The sequence below is a fragment of the Petaurus breviceps genome, unplaced genomic scaffold (genome assembly GCF_028583685.1).
Source record: "Petaurus breviceps papuanus isolate PSGF00001 unplaced genomic scaffold, PetGlider_PUasm1.0 164, whole genome shotgun sequence".
NCBI lineage: Eukaryota > Metazoa > Chordata > Mammalia > Diprotodontia > Petauridae > Petaurus > Petaurus breviceps.
The window spans coordinates 2,559,854-2,579,446 of record NW_027185735.1 but is presented as its reverse complement, the minus strand read 5'-3'; the positions used below and the strand labels follow the sequence as shown (position 1 = coordinate 2,579,446).

Genomic DNA, 19,593 nt, shown 5'->3' with positions numbered 1-19,593 from the left:
AAAAATGTTCTAAATCACTACAGATAAGAGAAATGCAAGTCAAAACAACTCTGAGGTGCCACATAACACTTGTCAGATTGGCTAACATGATAAAATAGGAAAATGACAAATGCTGGAGAAGATGTGGGAAAATTGGGACACTAATGCAGTGTTGGTGGGAGTTGCAAACTGATCCAACCATTCTGGAGAGCAATTTGGAACTATGCCCAAATAAAAAATTGTACATACCCTTTAACCTAGCAATACTTGTTCATAAAGAGATCATAAATAAGGGAAAAAGGGGCGGCTAGGTGGCGCAGTGAATAGAGCACCAGCCCTGGAGTCAGGAGGACCTGAGTTCAAATGTGGCCTCAGACACTTAACACAAAACCTAGCCGTGTGACCTTGGGCAAGTTACTTAACCCCAATTGCCCTCCAAAAAGCAAAAAAATAAAAAAATAAATAAGGGAAAAGTACCCACATATACAAAAATATTTATAGCAGTTCTTTTAGTGGTAGCAAAGGAATGGAAACTGGAGGGATACCCATCAATTGGGGAACAGCTGGACAAGTTGTGGTATATGAATGTAATGGAATATTATTGTGCTGTAAGAAATGGTGAGCAGGCAGATTTAAGAAAAACCTGTAAAGACTTACCTGAAGTAAAAATGAAAGAGTAGAACAGGAGAACTTTGTACATAGTAACAGCAATGGTGTGCAATCATCAACTATTAATAACTTAGCTCTTCTCAGCAATAAAATGATCCAAGACAATTCCAAAGGAGTCATGACAGAAAATGCTATCCATAGTCAAAGAAACAAGTGATGAAATCTGAAGGCAGACTGAAGCATACAATTTTCACATTTTTTTTCTTTTTGGCTTGTTTCTTTTTTCACAACATGATGGATATGGAAATGTTTTACATGATTGTACATATATGACCTATTTAAAATTCTTATCTTTTTAGGAAAGGGATGGAAGGAGAAAATGTGGAACCCCAAATTTTTCTTAAATGAATGTCAAAAACTGTTTTTACATGTAATTGGAAAAAATAAAATACTATTAAAAAAAAGAAAAAGCCTCATGGGCTAGGTGTTCTTGACACAGATTCGTTAATTTGGCGTTTGCTGGAAACTTTTTTTTTGAGGGAAGAGGGCAGGGCAATTGGGGTTAAGTGACTTGTCCAACATCACACGGCTAGTAAGTGTTCAGTGTCTGAGGCCAGATCTGAACTTAGGTCCTCCTGACTCCAGGGCCAGTGCTTTATTCACTGCACTACCTAGCTACTCTTGGAAACTTTCAATATTGTATTTCAATATGACTGACTTCCTTTATAATCTTCTGCATTTTATTTTAGTCATTTAAAAAAATAATTCTAAGAAGGCATCCATGGACTTTATCAGACTGCTATAACACGAAAAAGTGAAGAACCCCTGTTTTAAGCCACAAATAATATTTAGTAGTCATACGAGAAAGTTGCAGGTGACAAGCATGCAGGGGGCTTTAAAGGCTCTATTTCCCTGAAAGCAAAGCTAATGAGAATCAACATAAAATAAAAGGGGGATTACCCAGGTGCAGAAGTAACATGCCCTAAGCAATAGTTTGTATATATGAGGGGTCAATTCAATAACATTTATTAAGCTCCAATTACGCATACAGCCTATGCTACAACTTAAAAAAAATCTTGACCTCATGAACTTCGGGGAAAATGTTTTCTACAAATTCCCTTAAGGGAAGAACTAGAATATCTCCCAAGACTCCCTCTGGGAGACACAAATCTAAATGAAGCTTTAAAAGAGGTGAGCCATAAGGTACTTAGGTAACATTACAGTGTATGACTATGTGTGTTAGGATCTTATCCTCCTAATGAACTGTAAGTTCCATGGCTTTATCTCCCATTGGTACTACAGATAGAAGACACATACATACGTGTATAGAGATATGTTGTTCAGTCACTTCAGACATGTCTAATCCTTCATGACTCCATGGCAACGATACTGGAGAGGTTTGCCATTTCCTTCTGAAGCTAATTTTACATATGAAGGAAATGAGGCAAACAGGGTTAAGTGATTTGCGCAGGGTTACACAGCTAGTTAAGAGTCCGAGGCCAGATTTGAACTCATGAAGGTAAGTCTTCCTGACTCTAGGCCACTGCACCTAGCTGCCATCTCTCTTCTCCTCTCTCTCTCCCTCCTTACGCACACACATCCTGTTGTTGATGTTCATAGAGTAAGAATGTTATTAGACTGTATGCTCCTAGAGAGCAAGAACATTGTTATTTTTTATCTATGTATAACTACTGCCTATAATACAGAGTTTATTTTATTTTTCTTTGTCACACCTGTGATTTCATCAGCACAGGGAACAAGAAAGAACTTCCTCTACCAATGCAAACTGACACTATCTCTGCAAAATACCTGGAGCATTTAGAGGACAAGTGACATGTACAAGATCATTCTAACTATAATACACTGCCAAATAAATGTTATTTCTTATGACCTACTATTTACTCAGCCATGTCCAAAGGAACATTCCAATCCCAGATGACTGACACATGTTTGTTAAGGGCTGTATTTCTGCTATATGGTAGAGAAGGGAAATTCCTAGCTTAATAAAAAATCTCTAGTTCAACTCCCTTTGTTATACTAATCAAGAAACCTTCTGATTTTATGACTTGGTTTTCTGAAATGAATATAACCACCGGGGGAGAATGTCTTGTACAAACTATCTTCCAAAGTACTAATTCATCTTCCCCTGTAAATTAATAAATAAGCATTCTTATTCACAAATCGTTATTTTGCATGTTTGCTGTCACATGTTTCTAAACTCTGAAATACTAGAGATCAGATTCTGAAACGATCAACTACTCAAAAAGAGGCAGTCATCTCTAGCACAGTATTTTAAGTGAAATAAAAGATTACATGTTGAAGATAATTTTAATTCATCTTTACACCATAATATTTTTACCATAAAGCTTACAACTCTAATTGTTGTGTTCTAGTTTCCACAAGCAATAAAAGCTTGTGGGGGGCAGGGGGAATCCCAAGAATAAGAATAGCACAGTCAAGAAATAGGCAACATAGATTAATTGTACTAACAAAGTAAAAATAGAGTAGTGGATCAATGGAATAGATTAGGCACACGAGATTCAGCAGTCAATGATTACAGTAATCTATTGTTTGATAAACCCAAAGACCCCAGTTTTGGAGATAAGAACTCACTATTTGACAAAAACTGCAATACAGTGTGGCAGAAACTAGGCATAGACCATTATCTAACACAAAATCAAATCTAAATAGGTATAAAGGCTGATACTGTAAGCAATCTTGGAAAGCAAGGAATTGTTTACCTGTAAGATTTGTGGAGAGGGGAAGGCTTTATGAGCAAACAAGAATTAGAAAGCATTATAAAATGCAAAATGGGTAATTTTGATTACATTAAATTGAAAAGCTTCTGTACAAACAAAGCCAATGTAACCAAGATTTGGAGGGAAGTGGAAAATTGGGAATTTTTAAAATTTATGTCTCTGATAAAGGAATCATTTCTAAAATATACAGAGAATTGAGTCAAATCTATAAGAATACAAATCATTCCCCAATTGATAAATGGTCAAAGGATATGAACAGGCAGTTTTCAGAGAAAGAAATTAAAGATATCTATAAGCACATGAAGAAATGCTCTAAATCACTATTGATTAGAGAAATACAAATCAAAATAACTCTGAGGTACCACATCTCACCAGTCAGATTGGCTAACATGACAAAACAGTAAAATGACAAATGCTGGAGAGGACGTGGAATAATTGGAACACCAATGCATTGCTGGTGGAGTTGTGAACTGATCCAACCTTTCTGAAGAGCAATGTGGAATTATGCCCAAAGGGCTATAAAAAATTTCATACCCTTTGACCCAGCAATACCACTTCTAGGGTTATATCCCAAAGAGATCATAGAAGTGGGAGGAAGACCCATATGTACAAAAATATTTATAGCAGCTTTTTTTGTGGTAGCAAAGAATTGGAAATCAAGGGGGTGCCCATCAATTGGGGAATGGCTGAACAAGTTGTGGTATATGCATATTATGGAATACTATTGTGCTATAAGAAACGAGGAGCAGATGGACATCATATTTACCTGGAGAGGCTTATACAAACTGATGCTGAGTGAGAAGAACCAGGAGAAATTTATACTCAATTACAGACACAACTTATGTGTGATGACCAACTTTGATAAACTGGACTCTTCTCAGCAATGCAGTGATATAAGTCAATCCCAAAAGACTCATGATGGAGAGAGATGTCTACATCCAGAGAAAGAACTAAAAAGAACTGAGTTTGAATCCAGATCGAAGCAAACTACTTTTTTTTTTCTTGTTTGGTTTTATTTCCTCTTTACCATTTTTCATTCCATGTGATACAATCCGTCTTTATAACCTGACTAATGTCTAATGTAAAAGTATTTACAGATCCTATATCTGACTGTATGCTGCCATGAGGAGGAGAAGGGAGAGAGGGAGACAGAATGTGAAACTCAAGGAATTGTGGAATTGAAACTTGTAAACTAAAAGTGAACAAACAAATAAAAAAAATATAAAAAAAACAACAGAAAAAAACAAAGCAAAAATAAAGTCATGGTAGTACAGCTGATAAAGAGCTAGCTTTTGTTTTAAAGAGATGTGAACTCAAGTATCACTTATGTCATATGATCACCATGTGATGCTGGACAAGTCACTTATTCTTTCACTGCTCTAGATAAGTTTCTTTTTTTCGCTTTTTGGAGGAGGGAATGCAGGGCAATCAGGGTTAAGTGACTTGCCCAAGATCACACAGCTAGTAAGTGTTAAGTGTCTGAGGCCAGATTTGAACTTGGGTTCTTCTGACTCCAGGGCCGGTGCTCTATTCACTGTGCCATTTAGCCATTTCTCTAGGTAAGTTTTTTAGGGTTGTAAAGAAAGTACCAGTTTGTATTGCTAGAGAGTATCCATACACAGGAATTCTCTGTACCAATGAAATGTAAGGTTCCTATGTCTCAAAAAACAGATCCTTATCTATTCTCTTAATGTAATGTCTGCTTTTATCTGCAAATGGAATCAGCCACTCTCATTTTCCTAAATAAGTTTTTGATGTCTTTTGTTTTTCACATGATCAGTTTTTCCCAAAGTCTTTCCCAGTCTCTCTCAAATAAGTATCCTATATAACAAATAGCAATTTTTTAAGGAAAAAAAAAGGAAAAATAGAAAAAAACAATCAGCACAAAAATAAATGCACTGAAAAAGTCTGAAACCATGAACAATGTACACCACCTATGGACCTCCCACCTCAATGAAGAGATGACTTAAGGGCATCTTCTCATATATCTTCATTTGAGTCATTCTAACACTCTCCTAGTAAGACGTTTTGTACTTTACCTGACTATATAATTGAAGGGACCCTCAAAACTATCAAAAATGCTTTCAATAAGATAATGCTACCATAGATCATAAACTGATACAAAAACTTAAATTAGTGGAGCCAAGAAGGCAGATTAGAGGCAACCCAGGTGAACTCTGTCAACATTCCCCTGCAAACAACTTTAAAATAAAGCCTCAAATCAAATTTTGATTGGTCAGGGTAAGACATTTTTCTAGCCTAAGAAAATTCAGGAGGCTATCAGGAGAAGTCTGTGACACTCGAGTAGAGGCCTATCCAGAGCTCACATATGCAGTGGCAGTAATAGTGGCAGCAGCAGCTTGATAGAAAGGAGGTTGGACAACTAGTCAGAAAGAGATTATGGGAGACTGGATATAGCTGGCAATGACTGACAACTCTATTGCCCATAAGTAGTTCTTGATCACAGTTCCAAAGCAAAGAAGAACCCTAGAGCTTGTGGCTGCAAGGGACCAGAGGCCCTTCCTGGGTAAAGACCAAAACATATACCAGGAGAGAAATAACCACACCTCTCCTAGGATCTCCTTGGAAGCACTGAAAACTTGCAGACTGCCAGAATGAGGCTCTGAAAACAGCAGCATGAAAAATCTGAAGCTTGGGCTAGTGGGCCACCATCCCAAAGTGGGCAAAGCCCAACTTTAACACAACGCAAGGTCAAGAAATAGGCTAGAAAAATGAGCAAACACCAACAAAAAGAATTTGATCATGGAAACATATTACATTAGCAGGAAAGACCAAGACACAAACCCAGAAGACAACAATGTGAAAATGGATACAAAGCCTCAAAGAAAAATACTAATTGGACCCAAGCCCAATGAGAATTTCTGAAAGAATTAAAGAGAGAAGAGTGGTGGAGAAAAAATTTGGAAAAGAAATGAGAATGATGCAAAATTACAAAAAAAAAAAAGTAAATTTAACGGCTTAGAAAAAAAGGCACAAAAAATACTGAGGAAAATAACACCTTAAAAGCAGAATTAGACAAATGGTAAAAGAGACACAAAATTTTGCCAAAGAAAAGAACTCCTTAAAAAATAGAACTAGCCAAATGGGAAAAAAGGTACAAAATCTCACAGAAGTAAATAATTCCTTAAAAATCTGAATTGGGCAAGTGGAAGCTAATGACTCCATGAGAAATCAAGAAACAATAAAACAAAAGAATGAAAAAAATAGAAAAATGAAATATCTCATTGGAAAAATAACTTAAAAATAGATCAAGGAGAGATAATTTAAGAATTACTGAGCTACTTGAAAGCTATGATCAAAGAGTCTAGACATTATATTTCAAGAAATTATTGAGGAAAACTATTGATATCTTACATTCAGAAGATAAAACAGAAACTGACAGAATCCACTTATCACTTCCAGAGATTTCTGAATGAAAACTGCAAGGACTATCAGAGCCATAATCCAGAGCTCCCAAGTCAGGGAGAAAATACAGCAATTAGCCAGAAAGAAATAATTCAACTACTGTGGACCCACAGTTAGGATCAGATAAGACTTAGGAGCTTCCAGATTAAAGGAGAGAGGGGCTTGGACTACGATATTCTGGAAGGCAAATGAGCTAGGACTACAACCAAGAACAACTTACCCAGCAAAACTCAGTATAATCTTTTCGGGGGGGAGAGGGGGGATGGGATGGACATTTAATTAAAGGACTTTCAAACATTCCCGATGAAAAGACCAAAGCTGGATAGAAAATTTGACATTCAAACACAAGACTCAAAAGAAGCATAAAAAGATAAACATTAAAGAGTACTCATAATAGTCTCAATAAAGTTAAACTGTTTATATTCCTATGTAAGAAGATGATACATGTATCTCCTAAGAACTTATCATTATTAGGGCAGATAAAGGGCATGAATGAGTTGACTATACTGGAATGATCTTCCCCCAAAAAATGAAGGGATGAGAAAGAGGAATGCCCTGGGAGAAGGGGGATGAGAGAAGTAGAATTGGGAAAATTTTCTCACATAAAAGAGGCATGTGAGAAAGAGCTTTTACAGTAGAGAGGGAAATGGGGGGAGGGGGGAGAGATAGTGGCCAGTGCTTGAACCTTATTCTCACTGGAACTGATTCAATGAGGAAATATACGTGTGTGTTTATATGTATACATACATACATACATACATATATATATATATATATAAACAGACAAGCACACACACACTCAAGTTATATATAGAAATGTCGTTTATCCAAGAGGAAATAGAAGTAAATTTAACAGCTTAGAAAATTAATGATAATCAACTGTGAAAGACTTGGCTACTCTGATCAATAAAATAGTCCAAGACAGTTCCAAAGAACTCATGATGAAAAAAAAAAAATGCTATCCATATCCAGAGAAAGAATTGATAAAATTCTGAGTGCAAACTGAAGTACAATTTTTTCACTCTTTATTTTTCTTGCTTTAAAAAAATATACATAGCTAATACTGAAATATGTTTTGCATGATTTCACTTCTTATTGTCTGCCCTCTCAGCGGGTAGGGGAGGGCAGAGGAAGGAGGGAGAGAATTTTAAACTCAAAATGTCAAAAGAAAAGAATGCTAAAAATAAAAACATTTATTTTTTTAATGTTAAAAAAATTTTAATCACTTCTACAAAAACCTTAAACTGCATTCTTCTACTTAAGCCACAAAAGTTCACTAAATAAGAACATAATTGGCAAATGCTAGCAAGTTATAATACTGCTGAGAAAAGAATAGCCTTACTTCACTCTTTGTAGAAACTATTATTGCTACTATGTGCATAAAGTAATTTTAACAGTAAAACCTGTAATGATGTAACTTTTGATTCCCCTGGGTAATCAATAAAGAGAATCTGGAAAGGGAACTAAATCTTGTAACTTGAGCCAGGAAACAATTAGTCACTCAGGCTTTAAAGCTTAGAATATAAAGGCCATCTCTGCTCTGCAAATAAGGAGAAAAATTGTAATATTACTTAAACAAGAATGCAGGGTGATAAGATTTAGAGCTGGAAGTGACCTTAGGAGGGCATTTCCTCTAACCTTTGCAATTTACAGATAAGTGTATAAAGAACTGAGTCTTTCCCAGGAATCATTAACTGGCAAAACTAGGATTAAAAACACAGGTTCTCTTCATTCCAAATCCAATAATCTTTCACTATATTCTTCTACACATTATTTTGGGGTGGTTATAGCATAACTGCTGAAATAAAGCCGATAAACTATTCTTAAGTTCAGCCAATAATGATCTAATGCAGTAATGTCAGAATTCAAGTAGAAAAGGGACACACACAAAAATCCTTGAAGGTTGCACATTAACTTAGAAAACTACATTTTAGCATGTTTTATGTTCTAGTGTACATTTATTTAATTTGTTAAATTTTCCAAATTATATTTTAATCCAGTTCAGGCCACTATAGCCTTATGTTTGACACTAAGGTAGAAGAGTGATATATATAAGTGGGCTGCTGCTCTCACAAACAACCTCAGCAGCCATAATCTCAGCAAATTCCTCCATTTTAGAGGCTTTTAAAAATAGGAATGAAATAGCTAATCCAGTAAGTAGTATAAATCTGAAACAGGAAAAGACAGTAAGTCAGGTGGATGAAGGGAATCAACATGAGGGAGACAAGTTTCAAGAATGCTGACAGCAAGAACACAATTTTTATTTTTCAGAATATGTATAAAGAATTACTACCATAAACAATTGTATGAGAACCTGTATCAGAACCAGCAGTTATCAAGCCTTATTTATTCCCCCAAACTGTCCCAACAAAATAAAACTTGGAATGGGCTGAGGATTAATTTGTTATGACATGCTAACATAAATGAAACACTATAACAGAAGAGAAAATTCAACATTTTCATCCTTCAGTCTTTAAAAGAATCCAATATCTAAAATGTAAAGGGAAAGGGGGAGTAATAAACTTCTTCAGAAAAAGTTGAGAGACTGTCAGTTCCTCATACATACTAACCAATATGATCAGATCAGATGTATTCTTTAGTCAGGCTGAATTATTAAGAAATTATATATATATATATATATATATACATGTGCATGTGTATATATTTCATAGTTTTCTAAGAAATATCTTTTGCCACTATCTCCTGTTAAGTCATTAAAATATCCCCTTATTCATATGACGCATTCTCCAGATTAGTCCAATTTCTGTCAAACCCTTTTGGTCCTAATTCAGTATCTTTTGGGAGAAGCCAAGGGGAATTCAAATGACTTCAAATTAAACTCAACAGACCTTTACATCCTTTAAGAGATGTTAAAATTTCTCTGAGTGAGGCTGAAACATAATAGGTCAATGTAAATCCTCAGAAAGAAACAAAATACTCTGGGAAAACAGGGCAGTAGTAAAAAGCAACAGAATTTCCCCTAGGCTTCTCAAAACTAAAAATGGTATATAGATCTACTGAGGAAATTCTAGGCCAAACAGATGCTCATTGAAATCCAAGAGTAGAAAAAATGGGTGACAATAAGAATGCTTTGGAATATGTCTCTTAATCAAAATTAATTAGTGTCCTTTTTTTTTTTTAAAGCAATTGGGGTTAAGTATCTTGCTCAAGGTTACATGGCCAGTTATTTCTGGGTGTGGTGCTAAGTATCTGAGCCCGAATTCGATCCCAGGTCATCCTGACTCTGGGGCCAGTTCTCTTACTCACTAAGCCACCTGGCCGCCCCTAAGCAATTGGGGTTAAGTAACTTGCTCAAGGTTACACAGCCAGGTGTTTCTGGGTGGGTGCTAAGTGTCTGAGCCTGGATTCGATCCCAGGTCATCCCAAATCTGGGGCAGGTGCTCTTACTCACTGTGCTACCTAGCCGCCCCTGTGTTCTTCTTTTTTAAAAAATGGAAAAATTAGTACTCCATGTTTTGCAAGCTGGTTCCATGAACTCTTTTCCAATGTACAAACTTCTGTTCAATCCCTAATCCTGTAATTCAAGCTACTCTGAACTTAAGTATGAGGATGGTAAATTAGGAACAGCAGAAAGCAACTATCTTCCTATTATGTTCAGTACAAAGATAAAATGCTTTGTTTGGAATTTAAAGCCTATCACAACCTGATCCCTTTCTACCTTTCCAGTCTTCTTACACTTTATGCCTAAATCCCACTTTCTGCAGAAGGCCTTTCCCAGTACTCTCCACTATGGTACTTTCCCTCTGAAATTACCTTCTGTCTCCTCTGCGTATATACTTTGTTTATAGTATATGCATATCTCTCCCATTAGAATAAGAGTTGCTCAAAGGTAGAGACTGTGCTATTACCTTTCTTTATAACCCCTTGACATAGCACAGTGCCTGACATACAGTTAACAACTAATAAATACTTGATGCACTAAACAGACTGCATGACTAATTTGTTTCTAGATCTTAATATAAGATGTCCTTGAATGTATTCAAGTTTAAGAAAATAAAACTGCTTTGCAATCCAAGGTACCTAAGTCACTAATACATTAAAGTGTCTTGTGTATTCTCACAGAGAGGTATATATATATATACTTTCTAACTGGTTACATTTTTTGCTATTATAATTAAGAATAAATAACTGACAAATCATTCAGTAATTAGAGAAATTGTATGACAGGAGGGCAATGAACAATTAGATTTTTCAAAATCTTGCAATGCACCACCATCAACTACAGAAACAGAAAGCATTTTTGTCTTAATCGCTAGTATCAAAAAAAGTACTAAAATTTCTACCAAATAAGAATATTTTTCTCCCTACAATAATATACTGCTTATTTCTCTTCCTAACCAGCAAGTAATTTTACCGATCTAATTACCTTAATTTTAATGACTCCATCATGTGGCTCACAATGTTGCTTCAGAAAAAGCTTTAGTCTATCACGAGAAAAGAGATGTTTCCACCGGCTACATTAGGGGAAAGAGGGGAGAAATTATTAGTACCAAAGAGTTAAATCTAAAACTTTGATATTTTAAACTCATAGCTTTGTCTTTTATCACTAAAAATTGAAACAAGGAAAAGTTCTCCCAAAGCCATTTCTTACAAAGGTTCCTTAAAACAATCTTCAAATATTTAATTATCATCTGGAATAATAAATTTACTAAGAATTCCATGGGAAAAACATATTACTAATAACTACTCACATTTATATAATGCTTACAATGTTTGTAAAATGCTTTTCCTAGGAAGCTAGGTGGAGGAATGAATGGCCAGAGAGCTAGGCCTAGAGGCAATATTAGGAAATCTTGAGTTCTGCTCCAGTCTCAGATACTTATTAGATGTGTGACACTAGACAAGTCACTTAACCTATTTGCCTCAGCTTCCTCACCTATAAAATGGAGATAATAATAACACCTACTTTGTAGGGTTGTTGTGAGGATCAAATGAGATTTATAAAGCATTGAGTGTAAGGCCACGCACAGAAGCTTTCCAGAAGAATGCTACTGTGAATGGCTTTTAAGGTTCTGATTACAAAGCATAGTGATCACTCTATTTGTTCCATAACAAATCAAAGCAAAACTTTCACAGAGAATCAAGGTATAGAATTCACACTATTACAACTTATCACAGAAAATCACAATATAATATTCACAACATAGCCTCAAAGTAAAATAGTTACTCTTAAGTTAACTCAATCAGTCACTTATCAGTAATTTCAAAGTACAAAAAGTTTTCCATTCTTGGGGCAGTCTTGATTAACTCAATCAGTCACTAATCAGTAACAATCAGTAACAACAGTATAATCAGTCACTTATTCAGCAAAGTCTTACTACGTATCATATACAAAACCCTCCATCCCTTAGGTCACTAGTAAACTATAATTCCATAATTACTTAGTACCCAAGGAGAGGTCTTTTCTTCATCTGGACTTGGGGCCTGTTCTCAGATTCCCTGGATCCCCTTCCATGGTCCCAGATTCTACCTGGATTCACCGGACTGTCACCTAGGTTCAATGGCAGACAGCTCCCAGTTCCTTGACCAGCTCTCTGGGTAGGTCCTGCTCCACACTGAAGTTCACAGGGTCTGGTCCATGTCATATCCTTCACCATTTCTACTCCGGGGAATTCAAGGCTCAACCAAGCCACAAACAAAGTCTCAGCATCCCAGTCATACTTCAGTCACCTGGGCTCCTGGCTCCAGGTTCTAGGCTCCTGTTCAGAAGAAGCTCCACCACCACAAGTTCTCAGGAAATTCTGGCTCAATTCTCCATTCTTCTGTAGCTGTTCTGCCACCAGATCGCGGTCTGAAGGAAATTCTGACTGCCTCTCTGGGGCTTTTCCTTATATACACACAGCTTGTTTCAGCCAACCCCTTCCTGTTACATCAGTAACAGGAGACAGGAGTTCATACCTTCTGTTTCCCCAACAGAGGCTTGATCAGTTACTAAGTGTTAAGTACCTGCTACTTTTGCCAACACAAAAGGATCTTCAAATTCAAATTACATCACCCTTACACTGACCAAGCACAGTGTAAAAATGTTTGTTCCCTTCTGCCTTTCCTTGTCCTTACAATGACCTTGTGATGTGAGCATTTAAGCTAATTAGCAATTATCTTAAGTTTACAGATGGGGAAACTAATGTTGTGAGAGGTGAGGTCATATTCACCTAACTAATAAATGCCAGAGAAGACCAGAATCCAGGTCTTTTAAGTCCAAGTCCAGTGTTTTATCTAAATACACATACTAATTTTCTTAAAGAGTCAACACCATATTATTATAATGAATAATAGGTCTACTTTAGAAGCCTAAAAAAAAACAATCAAAAGTCTTAATACTACGGAAAAAAAACAACAAAACTAATGCAATACAATTCCACAAGCAATGAAATGAATTAATTTTGGAAGAAAAAGGTGCCACGGTACCTCATTTCCTCAGAAGGACTGGGCTTCTAAAGAGATTGTTCCTGGCTGGCTATGCTTCACTCTAGTCTCTGTGTGGATGGCAAAGAATACATGGATAGAAACTGGAAGCAGGTCCCCTATGGAACCCCACCTCTCATGAAAGTATATTTTAACCATATCACTCTTCTGTGTCACCTGTTTTAAGTTGGTTTATGGCTAGAACATCAATTAATGGGTTTCTAGAATGAAGCACAATATTAATATTTTCACCAGAACTATTTCAGAGGCTGCTTAAAATCAAACCTGACTGGGAAAGTTATAGGCTTCTTGATTTAGTCAGTGGAGATGAAGAAGTCATTAAATTGTAAGTCCTCATTTAGAATCTATACCACTGAGGTAACTGAAATTATGATACAGTCACTTAAAAAAAAAAAGAAAAACAGTGCATGGCATAACAAATAAGAACAGAGGATTCTAGCATGAAATTGTCAACTACATGAATATGACCACTGTAATCAGACAGCACTGATTAAAAAATATCAGAAGTGCATTTAGTCAACTAGGGTTATCCATATATTGATTCTTCCCCTTTTATCCATATGTAGAGAATGTAAAAGACAAGTGGGAGAAGCCCTGTGAGAAATTTTAGAAATCAAAGGGACAGTATTGGGGGTAAAAAGTTATCAGTCTTCCTGAAGTTTTCAAAAAAGTTGGTTTTGATATGTAAGCTTTTGCCAGACAGTCATATTTATAAGTATAAAGCAAAACTAATATATATTAGATGATACTGTCTTTATTCTATATATTTTTTGATTTATCAAATTCTATATTAACTTCTGATTTAAATCATTAATTTCCACCAGATTTTGAGTTACAAATTTTCTCCCCATTTTCCCCCTACCCACTGCCCCAAAATAGCAGTCCCACAGGATATCCCCTCCTTCAATCTGCTCTCTCCCATACCCCCCTTCGACTTTTCCAGTAGGGTATATATATATACACACATACACACATATACATATATATACATACATATATATATATACATACACACACATACATATATATATTAATAATAGTATATATATATTTAAATATTTGATTTTAAAACTTTGAATTCCAGATTCATTCCTTTCCTCCCTTGTCACCCACCCTTACTGGGAAGATAAGCAGTTCAGTATAGGTTGTACATGTGTGGCTAATGCAAAACATTAACATAGTAGATATATTGTAAAAGACTCACTATATTTCCCTCCCTCCTATCTCACCTCCCACTTGTTCTATTCTCTACTTTGATCCTGTCCCTTTTCAAAAGTGGGTGCTTCCAACTTCCCTCCCCGCCAGCCTGCCCTCCCTTCCATCATCCTCCCTCTCATTCCCTTCCCCCCTACTCTCCTGTAGGGTGAGATACCCTATTTAGTGTGTATTTCATTCCCTCCCCGAGCCAAATTCAATGAGAATAAGGTTGACCCATTCCCTTTCGCCTTCCCATTCTTCCCTATATGAGATAGTTTACCCCATTCTGTCTCTCCCCATCATTTGATTATATTCCTCTCTCACCTCTTAATTTCACCATTTAAATATCATTGCTTCCTATTAAATTGGTCCTCTGCCCTCTATCTATGTATACCTGTAAGCATATATACACACATTCACATATGTATTCATACTCCTGTATACCCTCCGATATAGACATATATACATATTTCTATTCCCTTCAACTATTTTCATACTAAGTAAAGTTTAATCAGTTACAATTATCGTTTTTCCATGTGTGAATGTTAATAGTTCAACTTTGATCAGTGGCTTATGATTTCTTTTCCCTGTTTACCTTCTCAAGCTTCTCTTGCTTCTTGTATCTGAATGTCAAATTTTCTATTCAACTCTGGTTTTTTTCATCAGGAATGCTTGAAAGTCCTCTATTCCACTGAATGACCATATTTTCCCCTGAATAATGAATGGTACTCAGTTTTGCTGGGTAGGTGACTCTTGGTTTTAATCCCAGCTCCTCTGCCCTCTGGAATATCATATTCCAGGCCCTTCGATCCCTGTGTAGAAGCTACCAGATGCTGAGTTATCCTGATTGTGTTTCTTGTAATATTCTCTCTTTGATCTGGGAATTTTGGAACCTGGCTATAACATTCCTAGGAGTTTTCTTTTTGGGATCTTTTTCAGGAGGTGATGGGTGGATTCTTTCAACTTCTATTTTGCCCTCTGGTTCTAAAACATCAGGTCAGTTTTCCTTGAGAATTTCTTGGAGGATGGTTTCTAGGTTCTTTCTTTAATCATGGCTTTCAGGTAGTCCAACAATTTTTAAATTATCTCTCCTGGATCTATTTTTCAGGTAAGTGGTTGTTCCCATGAGATATTTCATATTGCCTTCTCTTCTTTCATTTGTTTGGATCTGTTTAACATTATCCTGATTTCTCATAAAGTCACCAGCTTCCCTTTGCTCCATTCTAAATCTGAGGGAATGATTCTCCTCATTGAGCTTTTGAGATTCTTTTTCCATCTGGCAAATTCGGGTTTTTAAGGCATTCCTCTCCTCATTGCCTTTTTGAGCGTCTTTTGCCATTTGAGTTAGGCTATTTTTTTTAAGGTGTTATTTTCCTCAGTCAGGCTGTTGACTCCCATTTCATAATTTTCTTGCATCATTTTCATTTCTCTTCCTAATTTTTCCTCCACTTCTCTTTTCTGCTTCTTAAGGTCCTCTATGGCCTCTAACTAGCTCGTATTTTCCTTTGAAGCTTTTGGTGCAGGAGTTCTGCCTTCACTGTCTTCCTTCTATTCCATGTTTTGATCCTTTTTGTCCCCAAAATAGGAGTCTAATGTTGGATTGCTTTGCTTGGTTTGCTTCCTTTGCCTCATCATGTCACCCCTCAGTTACTTGACCCCTGGGCTTTTTGCCACAGCAGGACTCTGCTACCAGACAGGGGAGCTTCGTCCCAAATGCTGGGGTTTTCTCAGCTGCCGAAGGTATTAGTTGGGTGCCCTCTCTGAAGCCTCCACACACTCTGGCAAGCTGGTCACACACCCCAGGACCTCCACCCTAGACTGCAATTCAGATCCAAGCAGGTTAAAGCAAGAGTGATTACCCCTCAGACTGGTGGTTGGTCCCCCTACACTCTGCAGACCAGGAGCTGAAGCTGCCAAATGGAGGCGCTGTGCCGCAGCCCTCAGAGCTTCTCCACTCCCAACTACTGGGTCCCAAAGTCCAGACTGCACTGACTTCTCACTTTGTCCTTCGCATCTATGTGTTAATAAATCTGGAAATGGCCACAGCTGCTGCTGATCTGGAGTCCCTCCAGCTGGTGGTTGGTCAGGCCCGCCCTGGGTCTTAAACATTAGCATGGGGCTAGTCTTGGCTCCCAGAGCGCTGCACTGGCTGCTTGCTGCCAGCCTGCCAGGCTGTCCTCTGGGGGAGGTTCGCTTCTCTATGTCATTTTGTGGGTTCTGTAGCTCCAAAGTTTGTTCAGAGTCCCCTTTTACATGTATTGGAGGTGGTGGGAGCCAGAGCCATGGGGAAGGTCCTTTCAGCCATCTTGACTCCGCCCCCTACTGTCTTTATTCTAAAGCCAGTATAAACGTATCAAAAAAAAAGGCACTAAGAAGGTGCCTCTGAAAGCAAAGTTTGATTAAATGATTATGTAAAGGAAGCCATCTAGATGGCTCAGTGGAGCTGGGTCTGGAGTCAGTCAAATCTGGCCTCAGATACTAGTCACATGACGCTGTGCAAGTCACAACTCCAATTGCTTAAAAAAAAAAGATAAATTTCAAAAAGGTTTGAGAAAAATGAAAAATAAATGTATGTACGTGCATATATAACATTACAATGGAAAGCCAAATGATAAGGGATGTATATTTGAACAAAAAGATAAAACATCCTTGTCCTCCAATGAAAATACATTCTTTTAAGGTTCTAGAATTCTACACCCTTTGGAATAACTGCAGTTCTTTATTTCAAATTCTATTCCTGAATAATGGAAACTGTGACTGACTGATTCTTATCAAAGGGCCCTACTCTTTTATAGATTTGGTGACCTCATTTACTTAGGAGTTCGCTTTAAGATTCAGACAGCAATCTATCTACTTTAAAAAGAAAGAGGGAATGAAGGATTATTCATGTTTTTTTTTTAATATTACCATAATTTCTTGAGGTATTCCCATCCCCAGCTCCCTCCCAGAGAAGCATCCCACATGAAAAAAAAATTTTAAACCAAAAGATAGGGAAGGGTAGGAGAGAAAAGAATAATACGGAAAGAGGGAGATCAGCATAAATGTAGTGTAACACTATAAAAGTTTTATAATATATCAATGTGCAACATTTGTGGCCCTCCAAGCTCTGTTTAAAGGTTTAAAGGATGAGATTATCCTCTCATTTCTTCTTGCAAGCCATTTTTGTTCTGTTATTTTTATAATGTTTCAACATTCATTTCTGCTTTTATAATTTTTTTTCATTCCATTGTTATACTCATTAAGTGTTTTTACTTCCTTGGCTCTACTTCATTCTGCTTAAGTTCATGGAGATCATTTTGTGCTTTTCTGTATTCATTATATGTTTCTAACAGCACAATAATATGCTTATTACATTCAACATATATATTTTTTAAAACTTCCAATTGTTTCCAATTATTTGCTAGCATAAAAAGTACTTTTATAAATATTTTGGTATTTATGGAGGCTTTCTTACTATTGATGGCCTGAGGTGTAAGTCTATTAATGGAATTTCCAGGTAAAAATATATGAAAATTTTAGTCATTTTATTTGCATAATTTCAAACTGCTTTCCAAAGAGGTCTTTCTGATTCTCAGCCCTACCAATAATGCCTATTTTTCCCAGAAGCTCTGAGTGCCTACCATCCCATCAAATACTGATAACTCCCAATTTTAGTCACCTTTTCTTTTCTTTTTTTTTTTTTTAAAGCAATCGGGGTTAAGTAACTTGCTCAAGGTTACATGGCCAGGTGTTTCTGGGTGGGTGCTAAGTGTCTGAGCCCGGGATTCGATCTCCAGGTCTTCTCAACACTGGAGCCTGTGCTCTTACTTGCTGTGCTACCTGTCCGCCCCTTTTAGTCATCTTTTCAAATTGGCAGGCTATGAGGTGAAATTGTTTTGATTTACATTTTGCTTATTGTTGGTAATTTGGTGTATATTTTTATATCAGTTTCTACTTCTTTTGAGAGCTATTGGCTCATATTCTTTGACTTCTTATCTTTTTTTAAAGTTTTCTGGTTTGGAAGCAACTGGGGTTAAGTGACTTACCTAGGGTCACACAGCCAGTAGCTTATACTTCTTATCTATTTTGAAAAATATTTTCATTTTGTTTTTAGTATTATGTGCGTATATCTATCTATATGCATATGTAGATATATGTGCATGTACACACATGTGCATATTATACATGCATGCACATGTACATGTGTGTTAGTTTCTGTGTTTATATATACAGAGTAGGGAGGATGACAATATGTGAGTTTGATACCCAAATTACATAAACAATTGGTACAGAATTTGATAAAAAGATTTTTTCCCCTTTCATTAATTCCCTTATTCTAGGTACATTAATTTTATTCATGTATAAGTTTTTCAATGTCATATAACCAGAGTTATATAGTCTTACGTTTTGTATTTGCCTCTATCCCCTGTTTGGTTAAGAATATATCTCATACCCAGAACTATTAAGACACATATGATCTGTTTCTCCTCTTTTTTATAACAATATTTTAAAGACAACACTGAAAGACTACTTCCTGATAGCAACTTAAATCTGTTCCGTTATTTCTGAGACTCTCTCTCATCTGGTCTGTTCCACTGAATTATTTGCAAAGGAGGAAAATGATCTTTTTAAAAATTAAAAAAATATATATTTAACATTCATTTAAAAAAATTTTTAATTTTTGAATTCTCTGTCCCTTACACCCCTCACCCACCCATTGAGAAGAAAATAAGAAATGTGACATCAATTATATATGTGAAATCATACAAACCATTTGGATATTAGCCATATTGGAAAAAAAGCAAGAAAAGTAAAGTGAAAAAATTATGCTTCAATCTGCAGTCAGACTCCAGTAGTTCTTTCTATGGAAGTATATAGCACTTTTCATCATAAATCTTTCAGATTTATCTTGGATCATTATATTGCTGAAAATATCTAAGTCATTTACAGTTGATTACTGTACAACTATTGCTGTTACTGCATACAATGTTCTCCTGGTCCTGCTCACTTCACTTTGCCTGAGTTCAAGGTAAGTCTTCCCAGGTTTTTCTGAAACCATCCTGCTCGTGATTTCTTATGGCACATAGTATTCCATCACAATCATACACCACAATTTCTTCAGTCATTCCCCATTAATGGACATTCCTTCGATTTCCAATTCTTTGTCACTACTAAAAGAGCTGTTATAAATATTTTT

The 19,593-nt window shown here is 36.4% G+C and overlaps 1 protein-coding gene across 3 annotated transcripts in view; it reads right to left on the bottom strand.

Moving 5' to 3' along the window:
* BAZ1A (bromodomain adjacent to zinc finger domain 1A) overlaps positions 1-19,593 on the bottom strand; it is a 122,453-nt gene that overhangs the window by 70,756 nt on the left and 32,104 nt on the right. For all 3 annotated transcript variants that reach the window (XM_069082206.1, XM_069082207.1, XM_069082205.1), the window contains one exon: positions 11,161-11,248. In XM_069082206.1, the coding sequence (XP_068938307.1) occupies positions 11,161-11,248 (88 nt within the window). The remainder of the gene's footprint in view (positions 1-11,160; positions 11,249-19,593) is intronic.